The sequence below is a fragment of the Apiospora hydei genome, assembly GCF_038363865.1.
Source record: "Apiospora hydei strain CBS 114990 chromosome Unknown utg000004l_segment0_segment0, whole genome shotgun sequence".
NCBI classification, from domain to species: Eukaryota; Fungi; Ascomycota; class Sordariomycetes; order Amphisphaeriales; family Apiosporaceae; genus Apiospora; species Apiospora hydei.
The window spans coordinates 93,176-112,579 of record NW_027117363.1 but is presented as its reverse complement, the minus strand read 5'-3'; the positions used below and the strand labels follow the sequence as shown (position 1 = coordinate 112,579).

At 58.4% G+C, this 19,404-nt stretch overlaps 5 protein-coding genes across 5 annotated transcripts; 2 read left to right on the top strand and 3 right to left on the bottom strand.

Moving 5' to 3' along the window:
• Nucleotides 1–109: 109 nt before the first annotated feature.
• On the bottom strand, nt 110–8,395 carry PG997_002514 (uncharacterized protein; the record flags this gene model as incomplete). Its single annotated transcript, XM_066806829.1, has 7 exons — nt 110–3,455; nt 3,582–3,768; nt 3,831–6,945; nt 7,005–7,112; nt 7,186–8,085; nt 8,154–8,188; nt 8,242–8,395. The coding sequence occupies 7 exons, from the start codon at nt 8,393–8,395 to the stop codon at nt 110–112; spliced, it is 7,845 nt and encodes a 2,614-aa protein (XP_066670447.1).
• A 1,380-nt stretch (nt 8,396–9,775) lies between these two features.
• Nucleotides 9,776–12,605, top strand: PG997_002513 (O-methyltransferase-domain-containing protein; the record flags this gene model as incomplete). Its single annotated transcript, XM_066806828.1, has 10 exons — nt 9,776–9,938; nt 10,026–10,271; nt 10,322–10,368; nt 10,435–10,548; nt 10,617–10,744; nt 10,803–11,031; nt 11,101–11,192; nt 11,255–11,451; nt 11,554–11,825; nt 11,907–12,605. 10 exons carry the CDS (start codon nt 9,776–9,778, stop codon nt 12,603–12,605), a joined length of 2,187 nt encoding a protein of 728 aa, XP_066670446.1.
• A 1,509-nt stretch (nt 12,606–14,114) lies between these two features.
• PG997_002512 (mitochondrial 37S ribosomal protein uS2m) lies at nt 14,115–15,499 on the bottom strand (the record flags this gene model as incomplete). The annotated part of the gene is made up of 3 exons (XM_066806827.1): nt 14,115–14,469; nt 14,533–15,403; nt 15,469–15,499. The coding sequence occupies 3 exons, from the start codon at nt 15,497–15,499 to the stop codon at nt 14,115–14,117; spliced, it is 1,257 nt and encodes a 418-aa protein (XP_066670445.1).
• A 475-nt stretch (nt 15,500–15,974) lies between these two features.
• On the bottom strand, nt 15,975–17,957 carry PG997_002511 (Acyl-CoA N-acyltransferase; the record flags this gene model as incomplete). The annotated part of the gene is made up of 3 exons (XM_066806826.1): nt 15,975–16,520; nt 16,543–16,812; nt 16,869–17,957. 3 exons carry the CDS (start codon nt 17,955–17,957, stop codon nt 15,975–15,977), a joined length of 1,905 nt encoding a protein of 634 aa, XP_066670444.1.
• Nucleotides 17,958–18,358: 401 nt separating this feature from the next.
• Nucleotides 18,359–19,126, top strand: PG997_002510 (uncharacterized protein; the record flags this gene model as incomplete). Its single annotated transcript, XM_066806825.1, has 1 exon — nt 18,359–19,126. The coding sequence occupies one exon, from the start codon at nt 18,359–18,361 to the stop codon at nt 19,124–19,126; it is 768 nt and encodes a 255-aa protein (XP_066670443.1).
• Nucleotides 19,127–19,404: the final 278 nt, after the last annotated feature.

The following is a 19,404-nucleotide window of genomic DNA, read 5'->3' as shown; positions in this document are numbered from 1 at the left end:
GGTGTCAATTAAGTAGAGGGAGGGGTTGCTCGCCATGGAGATCTACATGCCCATGTACCTGATTATCCCTTCCTTCACAACATTGAACTTATCATAGCTATTACCCAACTCATTTGGTGGCAATGACCTGGTCCGCCACATGCCGGCACAACTCTACGGTCGACTGCTTTTTCAAAATCACAAACACAGGAACCTCGACTCCGAACTGCTTGATGAACCAGTACCGCAGCTCCACCGCAATGAGCGAGTCGACGCCTAGCACATACGCCGGCTTGCCCACATCGAGACTCTCGGCCGGCACTGACAGCGACTTGCTCAGCTTTCCCAGCAGCGCCTGCGTCACGATCTGCCGAGCCTCATCAGCATCCGTCGCCGCCTTGATGAGCGCCAGGTAATCGACAGTCGCCGCGGCCGTTGCCGCGCCCTCGCTGCCGCCTCCCGTGCCATTGACCAGCTCGGCCTGGCCCAGACGAAGGATGTTCTTGAACAGCGGCTTGCCCGCCCAGTGGAGCACACCATCCTGGAACATGCGATACAGCTTTGAAGGCCTGTCGTGGATATTCACCACCTGCGCCGCACCGCCCGCGCCGCAGTCGTAGCCCGGATCGCACAGCACGTCCAAGATCGCCATCAGCTGCTTCTGCGTCAGCCCGCCGAGCCCGGCGCGGAGGCTCTTGGTGACGTCCTCGAAGTTGTCGCTCGCCCAGCCGGCCTCGAGGACCAAACCTAAATCGAACGAGACGCCCCTGAGCCCGCTGGCGGCGCGGTGCCGCGCGAGCGCGTCTTCGAAGGTGTTGCCGGCCGCGTAGTTGGCCTGCGCGGGGTTGCCGATGATGCCGCTCATGGAGGACAGGAAGACCATGAAGTCAATGTCCCGGGGAAGCAGCTCGTGCAGGTTCAAGGAGCCTTGGTACTTGGGCGCCAGGGCGCGGTGGAACTGCTCGACCGTCATGTTGGAGAGCATGTTGTCCGACAGCACCATGGCCGCCTGGATGCAACCCTTAATCGGCGGCAGCGTCTTGCGGGCCTCGTCTAGGGTAGCCTGGAGGACGGTGCGGTTGAAAATGTCCGATGCCGGCGCGTGGATTACGACGCCTTGGGCTTCCATCTCTTTTATAAAGGCCATGACGTCGGCGCGCCTGGCCACGCCTCGCGACGAGGTGACGAGGAAATGCCGCGCGCCGCGGGAGGCCATCCAGCGCATAATCTCACGCCCCAGACCACCGAGCCCGCCGCTAATTACATAGGTAGCTTGGGCCTCAAACCCATACGCCGGCTTATGCGCCGGCTGAAGGACCACCTCATCGCCAGGCGTCTGGAAATCAATCACCGCCTTGCCCGCAATCTTACCGCCCTGCAACGCACGCATCGCCTGCTCGATCCGGCTCGGCGGAAACGCATGCAGCGGCTTGGGGTTGTGCAGGCCGGGATTTTCCGCAAAGAGGCTGAACACATCGTCGAGCACGAATTGCATCAGCGGCTTGTTCTCGGCGTACATGCCCGCGACGTCGATGGCGGCGAAGGTGACGTTCCGCAGGAAGTGGCCCATCTCGAGCGTGTTGTTGGCGAGGATGTCGGCCTTGCCGATGTCGATGAAGCGGCCAAAGGGCGCGGTGCAGCGCCACGAGTGCTGCAGGAGCTCGCCGCCGAGCGAATTGAGGACGACGTCGACGCCGCGGCCGGCGGTGGCGTGGAAGACGTCGTCGACGAAGCTGGCCGAGCGGCTGTGGAAGATGTGGTCGTCGGCCAGGCCGTAGAGCTCTTTCACCAGCTCGCGCTTCCACTCGCTCCCCACCGTCACGAAGACGTCGGCCCCGCGCAGCTGCGCGAGCTGGATCGCCGCTTGTCCGACCGCGCCGGCACCGGCGTGGATCAGCACGCTCTCCCCCTTTCGCAGCCGGCCCACGTAGTCGAACGCGTACACCACCGTCGCCCACACGGCGGGGATGGCCGCTGCGTTCAGGAAGGAGATGTCGGCGCGCGGGATCTTGCGCGTCGACCCTTCGTCGCAGCGCACGTAGGTCCCGCAGCAGCCGCCCGTCGAGAAGATGAAGTACATGACGCGGTCGCCGGGCTGTAAAGTGGTGCAGCCCGGCCCGACGCGAACGACGGTGCCGGCGCCCTCGAGGCCGAGGCCATCGCCGGGGACTTGGCCCAGGGCGATCATGACGTCGCGGAAGTTGAGGGAGGCGGCGGCGACTTCGATTTCGACTTCGCCGGGTTGCATATCGATGTTGGGCGCGGCGGTCTCGGTGTAGTAGAGCGTGTCGAGGAGGCCGGGCTGCTTGATGGTCAGGTTGATGCGCGGCTTGGGGTGGTCGGCTTCGCCCAGCGTGAAGCTGAGCTTGTCGGGGAGTTTGGCGCGGGCGGCGAGGGTCTGGTTGACGGTCTTCTGCGGGACTATGCGCGGGATTTGGATGAGGCCGTCGTGAACGGCATACTCGGACTCGGCGTCTGCGCTCTTGGCTCCTCCGATTTTATGCATGTGCTCGACGAGGCGGAGCACATGGCTCGCGCCCTCGGCCGGGTCCTCAGTCTCCAGGCTCAGGGTGACGAAGGCCTGATCGCCCCGTTCCGAGCAGATGCTTCGCGAGAAACCGACGGCCATCTCGGCAGCGGGGTTGCTGGCGCCGGGGCTTCCGCCGCGCGTGAGCCAAAGGACCGTCTTGGCGTCCAGAGCGATCTTCTTGACGGCTTCGAACTGCGGGCCCGCGATGGTGCCCAGGAGGGAGGTGTCGAGCTCGAGCAGGTTGATGACCTGAGTGTTGCCCAGTTCTAGCCCGGCGGCCACGAGACCGTCAAGAGTATACGTCTCGGTCTCGCCGATCCACGGCACGGCGGCGAACTTGGACTTGAGCGCATCGGCGTGCGCTGCCTGCGCGGGATCCGCGAGGATAACCCAGCGCTCGCGCTCATCAGTTTCCACCTCGACCTTGACCTCTTCTGGTTTCGTGGCGACGAGTGTGGAGACGCGGTGGCGGGGCTTGTACTCGTTGTCCCTGAACACCATATCCACGCCCGAGAAACCGGCCGTCTTCAGCGCAGCATCCCACCCCTCTTCTGTAAGAATAGGCCCCAAGGCCTCGTCCTCGCCGGGCACGGCGTCGACATCCTCGCCGTCCCACCAATGGCCCTCGCGCATCCACCAGCCGGGAAGCAGGCCGAAGATGATGCCGTCGCGGATGTTGTCGACGGTGGTCTCCATCATGATGAGCTTGCCTCCCGGGCGCAGCAGCGCGAGCAGGTCGCGCAGGCACTTCATCAGGTCGGAAGTGGTATGGATAACGTTACAGGCCAGGATCACATCGTAGCTTCCCAGTTCGAAGCCCTGGAGCGAAGGGCAGATTTCGAGGTCGAGCTTGACGAAGCGCATGTGCTTCTCGGCATAGGCGAACTTGGCGCGGGCTTTTTCGAAGAAGCCGACGGAGATGTCCGTGTAGGCGTACTCGCCGAAACTGGGAGGGGGTCAGTCAGTTGGATGTTTGAAAGTCATAGAGCTTATATAGAGTGTATTCGCAGGACGAGGGAGAAGAGAGAAAGAGGGTGATGGTGGGAGGCGGGAAATGCCCAAATCAACATACCGGACCATTTGCTGACCACCCTCAACACCCTCGCTGTCGACCAAGAACGGTAGCACCTTGTCAGTGGCGCTGCCTGTCCCCGAGCCGACCTCGCAAATCCTCAGCTGGGGATTCGCGTGTGCCAGAATGCTCAGATACGCTCCAGCCTTGCGGTAATGGCGCGAGTAGAAGTCGCAGTGGTAGAAATCTGTCCCCTATATATCAGTCTTCTCGTTTTCGTTTCTTCAGCATGAGGTACGTTGGACTTACCATTAGCCAGACCCCCTTCAAAGATGATCTGCAACGCATTATCCGTCCCCGCCAAAATCCCATAAAGATGCTCGCCGGCTTTCTTGACCAACTTCTGCGTCGGCTCCCCATCCGCCTCGCGCAGGACGTCCTCGATGTTCAAATGCCCCAGCCCCCGCGATGCCAGTGTGTACTTGTCCCGGTTGGCGCGGACCTTGCGCAGGAAGTCGACGTACTTGGTCAGGTGGTTGTCCAGCGTTATCGGTTCGCCGTTCTCGATCTTGTCGAGCGCCTGCTCGATGAAGTGCAGCGCGATGGCGTCGGCGCGGTCGACGGCCTCGGCATCCTTGGCGTCTGGCGAGAACTGCGGGTCGCGCGCGTAGAGCGCCTTGAGGTAAGTCTCGGTCTCGGTTTTGTTGAGCAGCGACAAGTCGGGCTGGAAGTCGATGCCGTACGAGAAGCGGCTGGCGCCGTCGTCATCATCACGCGCGCTGCTGCCCGCGCCTGCGATGACAGTGCCGCGCTCGCCCCGGGCCACGATAACGGGCTCGCCGGTCTCGGCCAGCAGCGTGCTGGCGTCCCACTCGAACTCCCGGAAGGTGCGGGACACCTCTCGGGTCGCGACGTGCAGGAGCGGGTTGCCCGGCATCGTGAACAGCTTGTGTGAGACCCAGAGCTCCCGCAGGTTGCTGAACATGAGCGTCGGGATGGGCTCCCAGCCGCCCATGCTGAGCGAGACGAAGCCGACGTGGAAGACGGAGTCGAAGGTCGTGGGGTGGATCACGCACGGGTCCTCGGCGGCGTAGGGCATGGTTTTCGCATAGTTTCGCAGCGCCAGCGTACCCGTCGCGCAGCCCTGGCGCGAGTACTTGATGTTTTGCAGGTTCTGGAAATAGGGTCCGTAGTCGAACCCGGACTTCTTGCTGAGGTTCTCGTACAGCTGCGCGCTCTGCACGCTCAGCGTGCACTGCCCCGCCGCAGTGTTGTGCTCCTCGCGCACGGCGCTCGCCCACCTGGCCTTGCGCGCGGCCGTCTCGGGCGAAGAAGAGGCCTCTTCTTCGTCTCCCTCCGCCGCCTGCTCTTCGAGCTCGACGCGGATGCTGCCGAATGCGCACTCGATCCACTCGTCGCCGCCGAGCGTGAAGACGCGCCAGTCGTACACGCCCTGCGCCGCGTCCTTGGCCGTGTGCCGGCGCGGCTGGAGGTAGATCTTGGCCTCGGTGCCCTTCTCCGTCTCGTTGACGGGGATGGAGCGCATGAACCTCACGTTTTCGAGCTTGTACCCGCTAATGGCGGCGTTGGGCGGGAGCAGCTGCCGGGCGGCCTCGATGGCCATGACGAGCATGCCCGTGCCCGGGTAGAGCGGCGAGCCCTCGAGCGCGTGGTCGACGATCCAGGGGGCTTCGGCGAGGCGGATCTTGTGGTGCCAGGTCGGCTGGGCCGGGTTGAAGTCGTTCTCGCGCAGGCCGAGGAGGGCGTGCCGGCGAAAGGGACGGCGGGAGTAGAGGGTGCTCAGGCGGGGCTCGTCCCAGTACAGCTTGGCGCGGGAGAAAGGGTAGGAGGGGAGGTCGACTACACGCTTTGCCGGGGTCGTGGGCTGGAGAGAGGCTTGGTTCGGCAGATTGAGGTCGATGGGGATGCCGGCGCTCCAGAGGGCGCCGACGGTCTCGAGGAGAGAGCGGACGTCGGGTTGGCGGGGGTCGAGCGCGGCGGCGTACAACCATTTCTCTCCCTCGCCTTGGCCGAGGTGGGCGAGGATGTCTTTGACGGGACGCCGAAGAGCAGATTGCGGGCCGATCTCGACGAGGAACTTGGTGGTTTGCTTGCGGTCGCTGACCAGCGCGGTCACGGCGTCGGTGAAGAGGACGGGGGATAGCAGATTCTTGACCCAGTAGCTCGGGCTCGCGAGACCCTCCAGCGTGATGAAGCTGCCCTCGGTGGACGAGAAGAAGGCGACCGTGGCCGGCTCCTTATCCTCCCTCGCCGGCGCACAGATCCCGGCCAGCAGACTCTCATACTCTGCCGCACCGTCACGCAGCGCTTCGGAGTGGTAGCCGATCTTCACAGGCAGCTTCCGGGCGAAGACCCTCTCGGCGCCCAGCGTCTCGTACAAGCGCGAAACCGCCTCCGTCGGGCCCGACAATGTGACATTGACTGGACTGTTCTCGCACGCGACCGTCACGGTCGGCTCAGCCTTCAGCCACGTCTGCACATCGGCCTTTCCCAGACCCACCGACATCATTGTCGTCGCCTCTCTCGCCGGATCTGAGGCCAGCTTGTCGGCCACCACGCCGCGGAAGTAGGCCACCCGCCACGCGCTCTCGTGATCCAGGCCACCGGCGCAGTACGCCGCCGCGACCTCGCCCGACGAATGCCCGACCGCGGCGCGGGGGATCAGGCCCCACGTGCGCAGCAGATCGACGAGGGCGATTTGGATGGCGGTGCAGAGGGGCTGCGAGAGCGCCGGCTCGGCGACCCTGCTGGTGTCCTTCTCTTTCTCGAGCTCCTCCAGCACCGACCAGGTACTGCCGAGGGTGGTGCGAATATAGGCGTCGCAGTCGGCGAGGCTTTGGCGGAAGACGGGGTAGTGCAGGAGGCCAGTGGCCATGCGGGCGTACTGCGCGCCCTGGCCGGTGAAGACGAAGGAGAGATCGGGGGCGGAGGACGCGCTGGTGAAGGTGCTGGGCGAGACGAGGGTGGCGAGGTCGTCGTCGGCGTTTTGGGACGAAATTACGGCGCAGGAGCGGAAGTTGAGCAGAGAGCGGTGGGAGGCGAGGGTGTAGCTTAAGTCTGAGAGGAAATTGGTGTTGCGGGGGGCACCGTGCGGGGAGGAGAGGAAGGTCTGGAGGGCTTCTGCTTGGCGCTTCGTGCCGTCGCTGTCTGCGGCCGAGAAGGGGATGATGGCGTATTGGTTCGTGGAGGGGAGAGCGCCGTTGCCGTTCCCGTTGGTGTGTCCGTTGGCGGCAGGTATGGAGGGCTCGCCGACGGATTGGTGCATGCCTTTCAATCCGCGTGTGCGCAGGTAGTTGTACGCGTCGTCGAGGATGACATGGGCGTTGCTACCTCCGTACCCGAAGGAGCTCACGGATGCCCTGCGGACCTCTGCTACCGGCCACGGGACTGCTTCTTTGGGGAACTAAGTCAAAAGTCAGTGAGGGAGCCTACTTCTTTCAATCTGGAGAAGGGGGTTCTTACCGCAAGCTGTAAGCCCGCTACATCAATTTCAGGATTCGCCTTCTCAAACAGGGCGATGGGCGGAATCACGGCCTTCTCCAGCGAGAGGACCGCTTTGATGACACCAGCCTAAACCAGCGAAACCCGTTAGCGAGAACTATCAGCACACATTAGCCCGGGGCTTCAAGTAGTCAAGACTCACCATGCCTGAAGCGCCCTCCAAGTGACCGATGTTCGCTTTTACCGAACCCATGTAGAGTGGCCTGTCAGCCTTGCGACCGTCACGGAAAGCCTGCCCTACAGCCGCCGCCTCGATCGGGTCACCTACCGGCGTTCCCGTGCCGTGAGCCTCGACATAATCCGTATCCGCCACCTCCAGCCCCGCTACGCGATACGTGTCACGCAACAGGTCCAGCTGCGCTTGCTGGCTCGGCTGCGTGATGCTCGGCGTCCTGCCGTCCTGGTTCGCGCCCGTCGCCCGGATCACCGCCCGCACCACGTCTCCGTCCCGCAGCGCGGAATCCAGCGGCTTGAGCAGCACGAACCCGAACCCCTCGCCCCGCGCGTACCCGTTCGCCTTGGTGTCAAAGCTGTAGCTCCGGCCGTCGGGGCTCAGGAAGCCGCCGTTGCTGAGCGCGAGCGCCTGGCTCTCGGGCGTAATGAAGGTGTTGGCGCCGCAGACGAGCGACATCTTACTCTCGCCGGCCAGAATGCTCTGCGCTCCCAAGTGCAACGCGTACAGGCCCGACGAGCAGGCCGTATCGACGGTGAGGGAGGGCCCTGCCAGATCGAAAAAGTGGCTGATGCGGTTGCTGAGCATGGACGAACCGTTGGCGGTCGCGTGGTAGCGCGACTGGGCGCTGAAGTCGCGGCCCGTCATGGTCTCGCCGTCGCGCGAGAAGGAGGCGCAGTAGACCGAGGTCGCCGAGCGCGAGAGGCTCTCCATGAGGATGCCCGCATTCTCAAAGGTGCGGTAGGCGCCCTCGAGGAGGCCGCGCTGCTGCGGGTCCAGGACCGAGGCCTCGGCGTAGGACATGTTGAAGAAGGGCGCGTCGAAGCTGCGCGGGTCTTCTTCCATGAAGTGTGCATGGCGGATGCGTAACTGGCAGAATCGTCAGCCTATTAGTTCGGTTCCCAAGATGGCGGAACGCATCGTCGTTCCAGACTTACGCTGTCCAGCCGGTTCGGGTCGGGATGGTAGAAGGCTGTTTGGTTCAAGTTAGCTGGTGATATTCCCTGTCGAGAGCGAATTACGTGCCATCTATGTTAAAGCGGTCGGCGGGTATTTCTTTTGACACATTCCTCGCGCTCATCACCAGCTCCCAGAAGGCCTGCGCCGATACTGCGTCACCTGGGAACTTCAGGTTCATGCCAATGATGACTATGGGTGTCGTTTTGTCGGCAGTGGCCATGTTTGCGGTCTACGGTTTCTTGGCCTCGGTTCAAGGGATGCCAGCTCTCTACTGTGTTGTGACGGTCTTGCTGAATGCAGGTGCTCCTGATACGGTTCAAGGGAGGGCCGTAGAGACAGGGTTATTTCTAATTATGTATTCAGTATGCACTACATTCATATTTCAGAGCACGGCGGCGAGGTTTTGCTAAATACACTCGACGACTGGCCCAAGACGGAGCTGGGTGTTGCCATGGCCAACGAGGTGGTTTGCTCACTTGCCCTCAACGTCCGGATCACCTGATGAAACTCGGTTGTGCTGGGGATGAAACCTTATTTGTCCCCTTGACCGCTAAATACCCTGATGATCATGATGACGAGATCTAGAACAATCGAATAGACGTGTATTTTTAGATGGTGAGCGTGCTACGAGAGTCCCACGCTGTCGGAACATAATACCAGGCTAAGAGACCCCAAAGATAGAAGTAGCAAGTGTTCTCTAGTTCTATAGTGGTACCTTGCAACTAATAAAACAATTGTTGGTTTCTAGCAAGGCATTCCTAGTAAGTGCGAGTCACCAAACTAGGTTGGTTGTTTTTGATGACAAACTGTTGCAACTTGTATAAGCGGGCCGTTCCTTTAATGCTGCCTCTTGACTCATGGCACTATGGGAGAGCGACGTGTCCATGCCACGATTTACTATATCAACTTTGGTATACCGTGGCTTGCAACAGCAGAAAACGGGAGTTGGTGCTTGAGTCGCGTTGGTGAGGCGCCCGTATATTCGTACCATGTTCCACTATGCCGTGGATTACCTGGGTTACTACAGCAGAGAATTGGACCAATGCTTGACTCGAATTACTATGGGGGCGCGGTCTGGACTATACCGTGGTTGATTCGAACTACAGTACGTGTCAAGAAAGATTAGCCCCCCTCCACTGTTTCCCGAAAGACAAAGGAATACTATGCCTCTTATCGTATATTCTATACCAGTTTGATTAAAAGTTAACCTTTGTAGGCATAGATTTTCTCACTATATTTTGACTTTTTCGGTAAACAGTGGAGGGGGAGCTAATCTTTCTTGACACGTACTGTAAGAGCGGGGGATAAGCACTGGTTATAGAGTACAGACGACATAATAATGATGATCATCATTATCATCACCATAGAGTACAGACGACATATTGATGGGGTGTAGCCACATGGTATTGATTTGCCGAGGCTTTCTGTTGACACGTTCGGATTCTAGACACAATCGATGAACTTGGGCACACGGGTAGTCAATGTGTGAACCTGCAAACCCACCCACCCACACAGCTCGCCGTTCCTTGCCTGCAGAACAGAGCTCACCACGTCCATTTGTCCATCGACACTTTGAGCTTGGGAGCAGACATCAGGCAAGATGGGCGTTCTAACGTCCATGGAGGGTGACTTCTCCAAGTTGCTTCTGTGCGGTGCAGTGACGATTATTTTGCTCATGGTTCGGGCGTCCATGTTGAAAGATGGCGAGCAGATCAAATCGTCGGTTCCGCATGCTCCTCGCATTCCGTATGGATTACCCTTTGGTTAGTCAGCATTCCAATCACTCTTCACGTCGGCGCTCAAACCGGACATGTGTGTGAGACTGATGATCGCCATGTGACACATATTAGGGTTGGATATGGCATGGAAACTTGTAACACGCCTGCACTCGAACACGTTCGTCGAGTATATCTACGACGAGGTCCTCAACACCCCCGGTCGCACGGTCGAGATGAACCTGCTGGGCGGCGACATCTTCATCACCGACAGAGCAGAGAATATCAAGGCTATCCAGGCAGACCAGTTCGCCGACTTCGCCAAGGGACAGACGCCGCATGATGTGTTTAGTAGTATCTTGGGGGACTCGGTCTTTACCAGTGAGTGTGGTGCCCGGCATGGTGTAACACAGTTGCTGATTTTCGTTTAGCCGACGGAACGTTGTGGAAGACAAGTAGGGAACAGTTAGAGCCGCATGTAAGAGGCCCGTTTGTTCACGTAGATATGTGCTCAGAGGGGACTGATCTGTGTGCTACACCAAAGGTCTCTCGTGTCCGCCCGGATGACATTCCTACCGCCGAGGCACACATGCAGAAGCTTCTGGGACTGATCAAGAACTCTCCTAAGAGAGTCGATGTGTACGACATGGTCGACCGGGTAATTATTCAAATGCTGACACGAAGAGACATTCTGATGTCGTTTTGTTGCTCACTCTCTGCGTTTAGTTCCAACTCGACCTAGTGAGCCAAGTGTTCTTAGGGGAATCGACGAATTCACTATCCGCGAACGAACAGCCGTTCCGCAAGGCCATGGAGGAGCTTCTGACGTTCAACACCAACCGTCTACTTTTCGGGTACGATGCCCAAAGCTTTGGCATTGGAGAATGGCGCTAATAACATGTGTTCCTACAGACGCCTTGCAAACCTGTTTCCGGACTGGCTTTTCGCTCCTAGAGCGTATCGTGACCTAACACGCTTCATTGACGATCTCATCGAGAAGACGTTGGCGCTACCAATCAATAACCAAGCAGATTTGAAAACGAAGAAGGAGTTCAATCTCGTGGAGGATCTGGTCGCCACCCATCCAAACGATCGATACTTTATTAGAGGCCAGCTAATGGCGGTCCTCATGGCTTCCAAGGTACGAACTATTTCCTGGCTTTAAATGGACATAGTCGGTTAATGGACCGGAATACTGATGCCTGCATAGGATCCGGGGGCTATTCTGGCCACCTGGACAATATACCAGCTGGCCCGCCAGCCAGACCTGTATAGAAGACTTCAGCAGGAGATCGAAGAGCAGTAAGTCAAAGCCCATATCCGTGCCGAAGACGGACTCGGTGTTAACCACATTTTGCCACAAGCATTGGCATGGACGCGATTCCCACACCAGACCAGCTAAGGAAGCTAGACCTCCTAGCCAACACGGTCAAAGAGTCCATGAGAATGTACCACCCGCTCGGCCTCAACATTCGAGAGGCCAGGACAGATGCCATTCTGCCCGTCGGGGGTGGTCCCCACGGGGAAGACCCCATCTCTGTCTCGGCAGGACAGATCATTGGTGAGATTACACCCAACCAAAACGAGCCATTGCCGTCTTAGACTCCTACTACTATTCGCAGCCGGCTAACCCAATCCTGCCGTCTAGTCTACTCCGTCGCAGGCCTCCAGCGCAACAAAGCCAGCGTAGGTGCAGACGCCAATGTGTGGGATCCTGCGCGATGGGACACCTGGTCGCCAAAGTACGGCGACTATCTACCCTTTAGCATCGGGCCGCGCCAGTGTCCTGGCCGAGTCTTTGGCCGTTTCCAGATCCAGTACATCTTGGTGCGACTCCTCCAGGAGTTCGAGAGCATCGAGTGGTGTGGACTTGGTGGTGATGGGGGGGGACAAGGGCACGGAGGAGATGAAGATCAAGGTGGAGCTGAACCTCAAGTGCGCGGAACCGGTGATTTGCAGTTTCACTCCGCGTTGCAAGAACGCTGTGTAGGAACCGCGGTGAGGATGTTGGACTAGCATACGGGTGATGGCGCCTACCCCTCATTCAGCCTCGAGATCATGGCGGCTATTCCGGGGTTGGCGAGTCGGATGAACGGAGCCATGGCTATCGATGGCGACATTCCTGTCACGGGGGTCTATGATTTCAGCTGGGTGGCTACGTATACTGCCGCGGAGGAGGGTGCCGGTGCCGGGGAGACGTCGAGGGCGCTGATTGTGGGTGTGGCTGGCGGGAAGGGCCAGGCGTTGAAGGGGATTCTGGAGGAGACGCCCGCCATTCCCGCGGCCCGGTGTGTCTTGCAGGACCAGCCGCATGTCATCGCCGAGGCGGTGGAAGAGCACAAGGATTCGGCCATCTTGAGCCCGGTGAAAAAGACGGGGAGCAGCATCTTTGGCGAACAGCCCACCAAGGGTGCGCTCGTGTACTGCATCCGCCGCGTCTTGAACAACTGGCCCGACCACGAGGCCCTGCAGATCCTGAAGAATGTGCGCGCTGCCTGTGATGAGGACTCGAGCGTGCTGATTGCCGAGTACCTGCGTCCGGAACGGCCGAGCGTCTACACCAGCACCGTCGACATGTTCATCTTGAACATTGGTGGCAAGGTGCGCAGTGAGAAGGCGTTTGGCGAGCTGGCCGCCAAGGCGGGGCTGAAGATTGCATCGGTGTCGAGGCATGAAAAGACGGAGTCGGCGGTTGTCGAAATGGTGCCCCTATAATTCATAGATTGTATTATCGCTTTCGTCTAGTTCACCCCTTTATAGGGGTCGAGGTCTGATCAGATCTCAACCGCTACGCAATCAGGTTGCCTTTCCCTAGTCTCCTGCCAAGGTATTAATTTTCTGTCAAGACTTCGGTGCTTTGAAGTTGCATAACAAAAGAAACATTCAGATCGTGTGTGTTCGCTCTGCTGTGTGTATCAATTATGAGCCAGGGGTCGGCAGGACCTTTGGGAGATATCAATATCATGATACCACTTTTTATCTGAAGGCCGAATCGAACCAGCGCGCTGGAACTCTTGTTTGAATTAAACGGTGGATAGTAAAGTAATTAGCAGCTGCAGGGTGTAGTATTCAGCGTTCTGACCCATGTTGACGGGCGCAGTTACCACCCTAAGGCAGCTGGCCGCCCACGATACTTGCGCATCAGTTGTATAAATGACTATAGATAAAAGCGTCTTGATATCACGCAAGATATCGACGCGGTTCTGCTTGTCTTATCTTGTAGCATAAAAGCTTTCTCGTTTCTTGAGGCCCAGATTTCCACGATATTGTCGTCTGAGGATAATGAATTCCTCGAGATGTGACAGGACCACGAGCATATTTTGATATATATAGGATTGCCTGAGTAATAAGGTAGTCTTCCGCCTTTACGAAGTTCCTGTGTCTGTCTACGTAGGTACAATATTAAAATCGACTAGACCAAAAGAATTGAAGAGACAGCTAGAGTTGGACAAGGAAAGGGGGACCCTTATCACAGGGGCTTCAAAACGATATTTTTCAGCTAAACCCATCATTGGGCTATTTTCCACTGACAGGAACTCACGACCATCCTAAAATATGTTCGCCGAAGACAAGAGCAGTTACCCTCGGATTACTATTCTCAGCAATAGTGTTCAGCCGGATATACAGTGAAGAGCAGGCGGCCCTGGCCTAGCGAAACATACCACACAGGACAGATGGAAACTCGCCTGCTGACAAGTTTACCTCAAATATAAAGAGCTGATCCCGTAGACAGGAGTCTATGAGAAATTTGCGATGTCCCGTGTGTGCTCACCTACCCATCCACAAACGCCACAAGCTAAGTCAATGTTAAAGGCCCAGGGTCCGGTCGTCTCCTGTGAAGGGAGAGTAGAGACACTGTTCCCTCGTTTTTAAGTAATCTATCTCTTCCGCACCGAAGGCCCGATTTTGAGTCAAAATAACGGCCGGCGAACATCATCGTAGTGGGCTATGTATGGCATGCAGACGAGGTGGGAATTCGGTATTCAACATCTAGCCCAATCAAAACGTGCCCCGAAAGGGGGAACCCTTAGCAAAGGGTATCCGGAATCACCCAAACACCAGAAACTAGACATACACGAGGATACGTTGGTCGTTCCAGATCTATTTTTGTACATCTAGATTACACATCGTACAACAATTGCCCAGACTTTACAGGGTATCACTCACTCACCCACTCACCGAGACAGAGCCGCAATTCTTTGTTTTTTGACCTTTGCTACTCTTCTAATCCGTCCGGCGCGCCATCTTCCTCAGCTGCGGGCTCACATCATCCGCATTGGCGGCGTCTACCTCCATCTGCAACTCCTGCATGGACTCGTCAAACACCTCGCTGTCCTTCGTGGCACCGCCGCCGGAGGGCTTGCCGTCGAGGCCTCCGCTCGTGTCACTGGCCGCCGCCTCTTCGTCGGCGGCGCGCTTGGCCCAGCGTGCTCGCTTCTGCTGGATCTCCATGAACTGCTTGATCTCGGACGGCGTGTCCCAGGTCACCTTGCCGTTCTTGGCGTCCTCCATACGGCGCTTCTGGCCGGCTTCTCCCGCACGGCCCAGGACGCTGCCAATGACGGCCAAGCAGCGCAAACTAGATATTCGGATTAGTACCTGAAAGAGAGCCAATGAACACCTAGGAATGGGGCTAGCTTACCTGTCATCATTGGCCGGGATCGCGTACGTCATCCACGTGGGCTCGGTGTTGGTGTCGACGATACCGATGGTCGGAACATTGGCCTGACTGCACTCGCGCAGCATCGTGAAGTTCTCGAGCGGGTTGAGGCACACGACCAGGTCGGGCACCAGCGCGCGCCTGTCCATCAGATGCTGGTTGAAGCCGCCGATGGGCTGGTCGTGCTCGTTGACGATCTCGACCGGGATGCCGGGCAGGATCTTGTCGCTGTTGGTGATGGTCCCCGGCGTCCACTTGGTGAAGAGGTGGCAGGCCTTGGCGAGGCGCGCCGCCTGGGTGACGATCTGGGTCTGGCCGGGGCGGGTGCCGACAAACAGGATCAGGCCACCGTGGTAGGCGACTTCCTCGACGACGCGGGCGGCACGACGCAGATGCGCCGCCGTCTGCTCGAGCGAGATGATGTGGATGCCCTGGCGGATGCCGTAGATGTAGCGGGCGTTGGCCGGGTTCCAGACGGAGGCGTGGTGGCCCATGTGGGCCTGGGAGGCCATGAGGAGCTCGAGGGTGACGTCCTTGGGGCCCGGGGGTTGCGGAAGACGTCGGAGGGGCTGTAGCGGTGCTCGACCTGGGCGCCGACGTTGCGCAGGTTGTGCCGCATCTGCTGGGCCGTCTCCCAGTCGGCCTTGGTGGTGTCGGGGGCCACGGGCCGGCGCCGGGTGGGCTTGGCCGTCCGGGCGAAGAGGGAGGGGACTGTGGGATTCTCCGGGGTTGGTCTGCAGCGTGGCTTCGACGGCGGGGTCGGCGGTTGCGACGGGGGTGCCAGAGGTTTCTGTCGACAGAGCTCGCAGGCACTGCTGTCCGCGGCGAAGAGGCGCCGCCAGAGCCTTGCGGCCTGCAAATGAGGTGCGTTAGGATTAATTGACAGACATTGGCAGCAATTGAATTGGGAAGACTTACCCTGGCGAACACCAAACTCCCTGATGATCATGGCGACGAATGCGATTGACGGATTGGCTTGCTTGACACGATCAAGCTGCCCATCAATTGCCTACCGTGAACTTGAACTTTTTCCGGCTCGTTCAACGGCTGCTGCATCTGGTCGGCAGCTCGCAGCAAAATCGGTGCCAGAGTAACTCCGCCCCCGCTTAGTCACCCACCCCAAGGTGGGGCTAAGTCTGTACCTCGCTACACCAGCAGGGCTGATACGCATGGTATGCAGTTGATTGAATGGGTAGATATGCCGAGGACGGTGCCTCTGGTCAAGTAGGGTAGCCACATTACTGTCGCTGTGATGCGTGGGCTGGCTGGCTCAAAAGCCCGTCGATGAAGATAAACGCCCTTTCTATCTTATGGGAGCTTGAAGTTGAACATATGGGGTATCATTTTGCTTAGAAAGATGCTTCAGCAACAGAAGCCAGTGGCTACATCACACAATAGGGATGCAGTAAAAAAGCCAGCATCCGCTATTCCTCCTCTTCCTCTTCCTCTCCCTCCTCCTCAACCGACTTGATCGCGTATCCCTCCACGAAGCCGTCCGGGTCACAGGCCCTCTCCATATCAATCCGATTCTCCTTGACCCATCTTCTCACATCCTCCTTGTCGATCCTGATTCGGGAGATGGGCTTTTTGCCCGCCTCTTCCAGCGATTCCGTCGTATCTTCTCCTTCGGCGACGGGACTGTGGGAGGCGCTCTTCGTTGCTCCTGTCTCATCCTCAATGACCATGATGCCCATGTCGCGTATAACAACCAGACAGTCCTCGGGCGCTATCCACGTAGATCTGCTGCACTCATCCACATCCACAATGAACTCATCTTCTTCTTTCCCGCTTCTGCTACCACTGTTGTCATGTGACAGTCCCAAGCTTAAAAGCCAGCGGCATATCTCGCCGGCCCAGAACCGCCTGTAGCCCTTCTTGCCCAGCTCCGAAATCGGCTTCTCGGGCCCGCCCAGCACCTTCTCGCGCCGCGAGATCTCGTACGAGATGCCCATGAGCAGGGCACCGAGACCCTTTCGTTGCCAGGGGGAATACAAGGATGCAAGCCAGGTTGTTGTTGTCCCAGGAAAGCTTCTCCTTCGAGAAGAAGCCGACAACCTGTGGGCGCGGTGAAGAAGGTGGTGGCGCTAACTCTTCTCCTGGCTGCTGTTCTGCTTCGGAATCAGCTACTTCAGAGTTTGTTGTTGCTGCCGTGGGAGGTGGCGTGTAGACCAGGAGGAAGTAGTTGAAACCAGCGACATCGAAGAAGACCGACTTGTTGTCCAGAAAGAGCTTGGCGAAGAGCGACAGGTTCTGGCAAAATAACTGGTGGGCAGGTCAGTATCGTACATAGAGAAGAGCAACGGGACCTTCAACCTTACCGGTTCATTCTCGCCATCTACTTCCCAAACACTCCACTCGCCCTCCATGACCTGAGCAGAGCTATCACCGTCCCCCTTCTTCAATTTGCGATTGCGCCTGGCATCCGCGCCACCCGTACCTTGGGAGGATTTGCTCTCCTTGGGATGTACGTAGATCTTGTCACCCGGCACCCAAGCCTTGGGCAAGCAGCCACTAATGTGCCTGCGCCACTTGCCCTCTTCCTTGGAGTACTTGAAACAAGAAGGGCAAACAAAGAGCCTGTCCAGCAGCACCTCCTTGTCCTTCTTCCCGCCCCCAATCTTGGCCCCGCCGCCGCCGGGGTTGGCCTTGCCGCCCGACGTGACGGAGGCGTCGCCCAGCACGTCTTTGCCGTAGTAGGACGGGTACCAGGCGCGAAACGAGATGTCCCCCAGCACGACCCGGTCGATGTTGCGATCGGACCGCGGCGTCGGCGGCGGCTTCTTGGGCTGGATCGACAGGCGGCGCTTCGGCGTTATCATCGAGGTGCCGGCACCTCCTCGATACGCCGCAACGGGATTGTCTAGACTGGCAGGCGACTGGGGCGCAGAGGCTCGTGGGCGGGAGTGGGGCGGGACAGGAGAGCGTTGGTGTGGTTGCGCAGTTGTGGCAGCAACGTGTTTCGAATCGGCCTGGCGCGCAGGTTGGAGGTTCTCCTTGCCCTCGATCTGGTGTTCAATTGAGGATTGGGATTGGTCTGCAGACTCGGCATGGTCGTCGGCGGCGCTGCGCCTTCGCGTTCGTCGGTTGGTGATGGCGGCATTAGCGACCTTGGGCCGTGGGGCAGCAGCGGCTGTGTCAGGATCCGATGATGTCGATGTCTTAGTGTCGCGTGGTCTCGTCACGTAAGTCTTGGTGATCGGGGCAGCGGCTGTAGCGGCAGAAGGCGGGGAGGCGGGCTCCAACGCCTCCTGAGTATCGGAGCGTACGCGACGGCTTCGCAGCTGTTTCTCGGGTTCGTTCTCGGGCTGCAGCGTTACGGGATGGCTGTGACGGGTGGTTCGTCGCGTTGCGGACTCGGCCTCGATTGGGTTTTCGTCTTGGGGACGCTTGCGCTTCGGGGGCGCCATTCTCCCTCGCCCATCCAAGTAAGGAGATAATTGAATGGGTGCAATCGGAAGCCAGTCGCGACGGTGTACTTCAATCAGAATTGTGAATTTCAAGACCGTAGTTGCGTGCAAGTGATCGTGGATTGGCTTAACGAGAGTGTGGTTGATGGTGAACCGTGATGGTGGGTGCACCCTTACAATTAGGTAAGCTTGATCAGAGCGGAAACAGCTCCGCTCCCCTTTAGGACCCTTTAGGATATTTGTTTTGGTCACGTCTTGTTCACCGACGACACACCCAATGAGACGGCATCATTCATAAAAGAGACCATTAACCAATCGCCTTAATTAAAAACCTTTTAAGCTCGCAATAATCGGATTGGGACGTCACCGACGTCACCAACCCAGATACGACAATACACAAGATGGTACTCTCGCACAAGGAAGCCATCAGGGCCCAGGTATGGCAGGAACTCCGCAAGGTCGCCTACCCAGACTCGCGCTTCCACTATGACTTCTCCAGCTTCATTGCCGATTTCGTCGGCTCCCAGGCCGCCGCCGACCAGCTGCTCGCCATGCCGAGCTACAGCAGCTGCACCACCGTCTTCATCACCCCCGACAACTGCCTGGAGTACCTGCGCGAGAAGACCCTGCAGGCCGGCATCAAGGTCCTGATCACCACCTACGGCATCCGTCGGGGCTTCTGGCTGCTCGATCCCGCCGTCATCCAGCCGGAGCTGTACAGGTACGCGTCCACGCTCGACGGGCTCGAGAAGGTCGGTCAGTCCATGTCGCTGGCGGAGATTGCCAGCTTGGACTTGCAGATCGGCTTCATGGTGACGGGCACGGGCGCCATCAACCACAACGGCATCCGCTTCGGTAAGGGCCACGGTTTCTTCGACCTCGAATGGGCCATGCTGTATACCCTCAAGGTCGTCCATCAAGACACCATGACTGCGGCCGTGGTGCATGACTGCCAGGTCTTGGACGAGGAGCTTATTCCCGAGACATATGATACCGTCTGCAATCTCATCGTGACTCCAACCAGGGTGCTCCGCCCCGAAGCAGCGATGCAGCCCACATGTGGCATCCTGTGGTATCGGCTGGAGAATGGCATGTTAGATGATATACCCCCTCTGCAGGAACTTCTAGCCATGGAGAAGGCCCAAGAAGAAGACATTTCCTCGGACTGAGCACTCTTGGTTTACTTACTCGCGCCCGCACCGAAATGGAAGTGGTTTGTATCTCAAGGTCCGAGCTGGCTCAGAAAGCAAGGGTTGGTATATTCAACGGCTGGGAATCGGAACGTTTGAAGTGCCTCAATTGAAGATGTAGTTGCACAGCCCACTGGTAAAAGCCGGCTGAGATGTAAGTTTGTCTATTCAGGGGATAGTCCAAGTTTTGCAACAACTTTCTCGACTTTTACTTTGTCCAGGCTCTGGCACAACGTAGAAAAGTGTTCTTAAAAGCA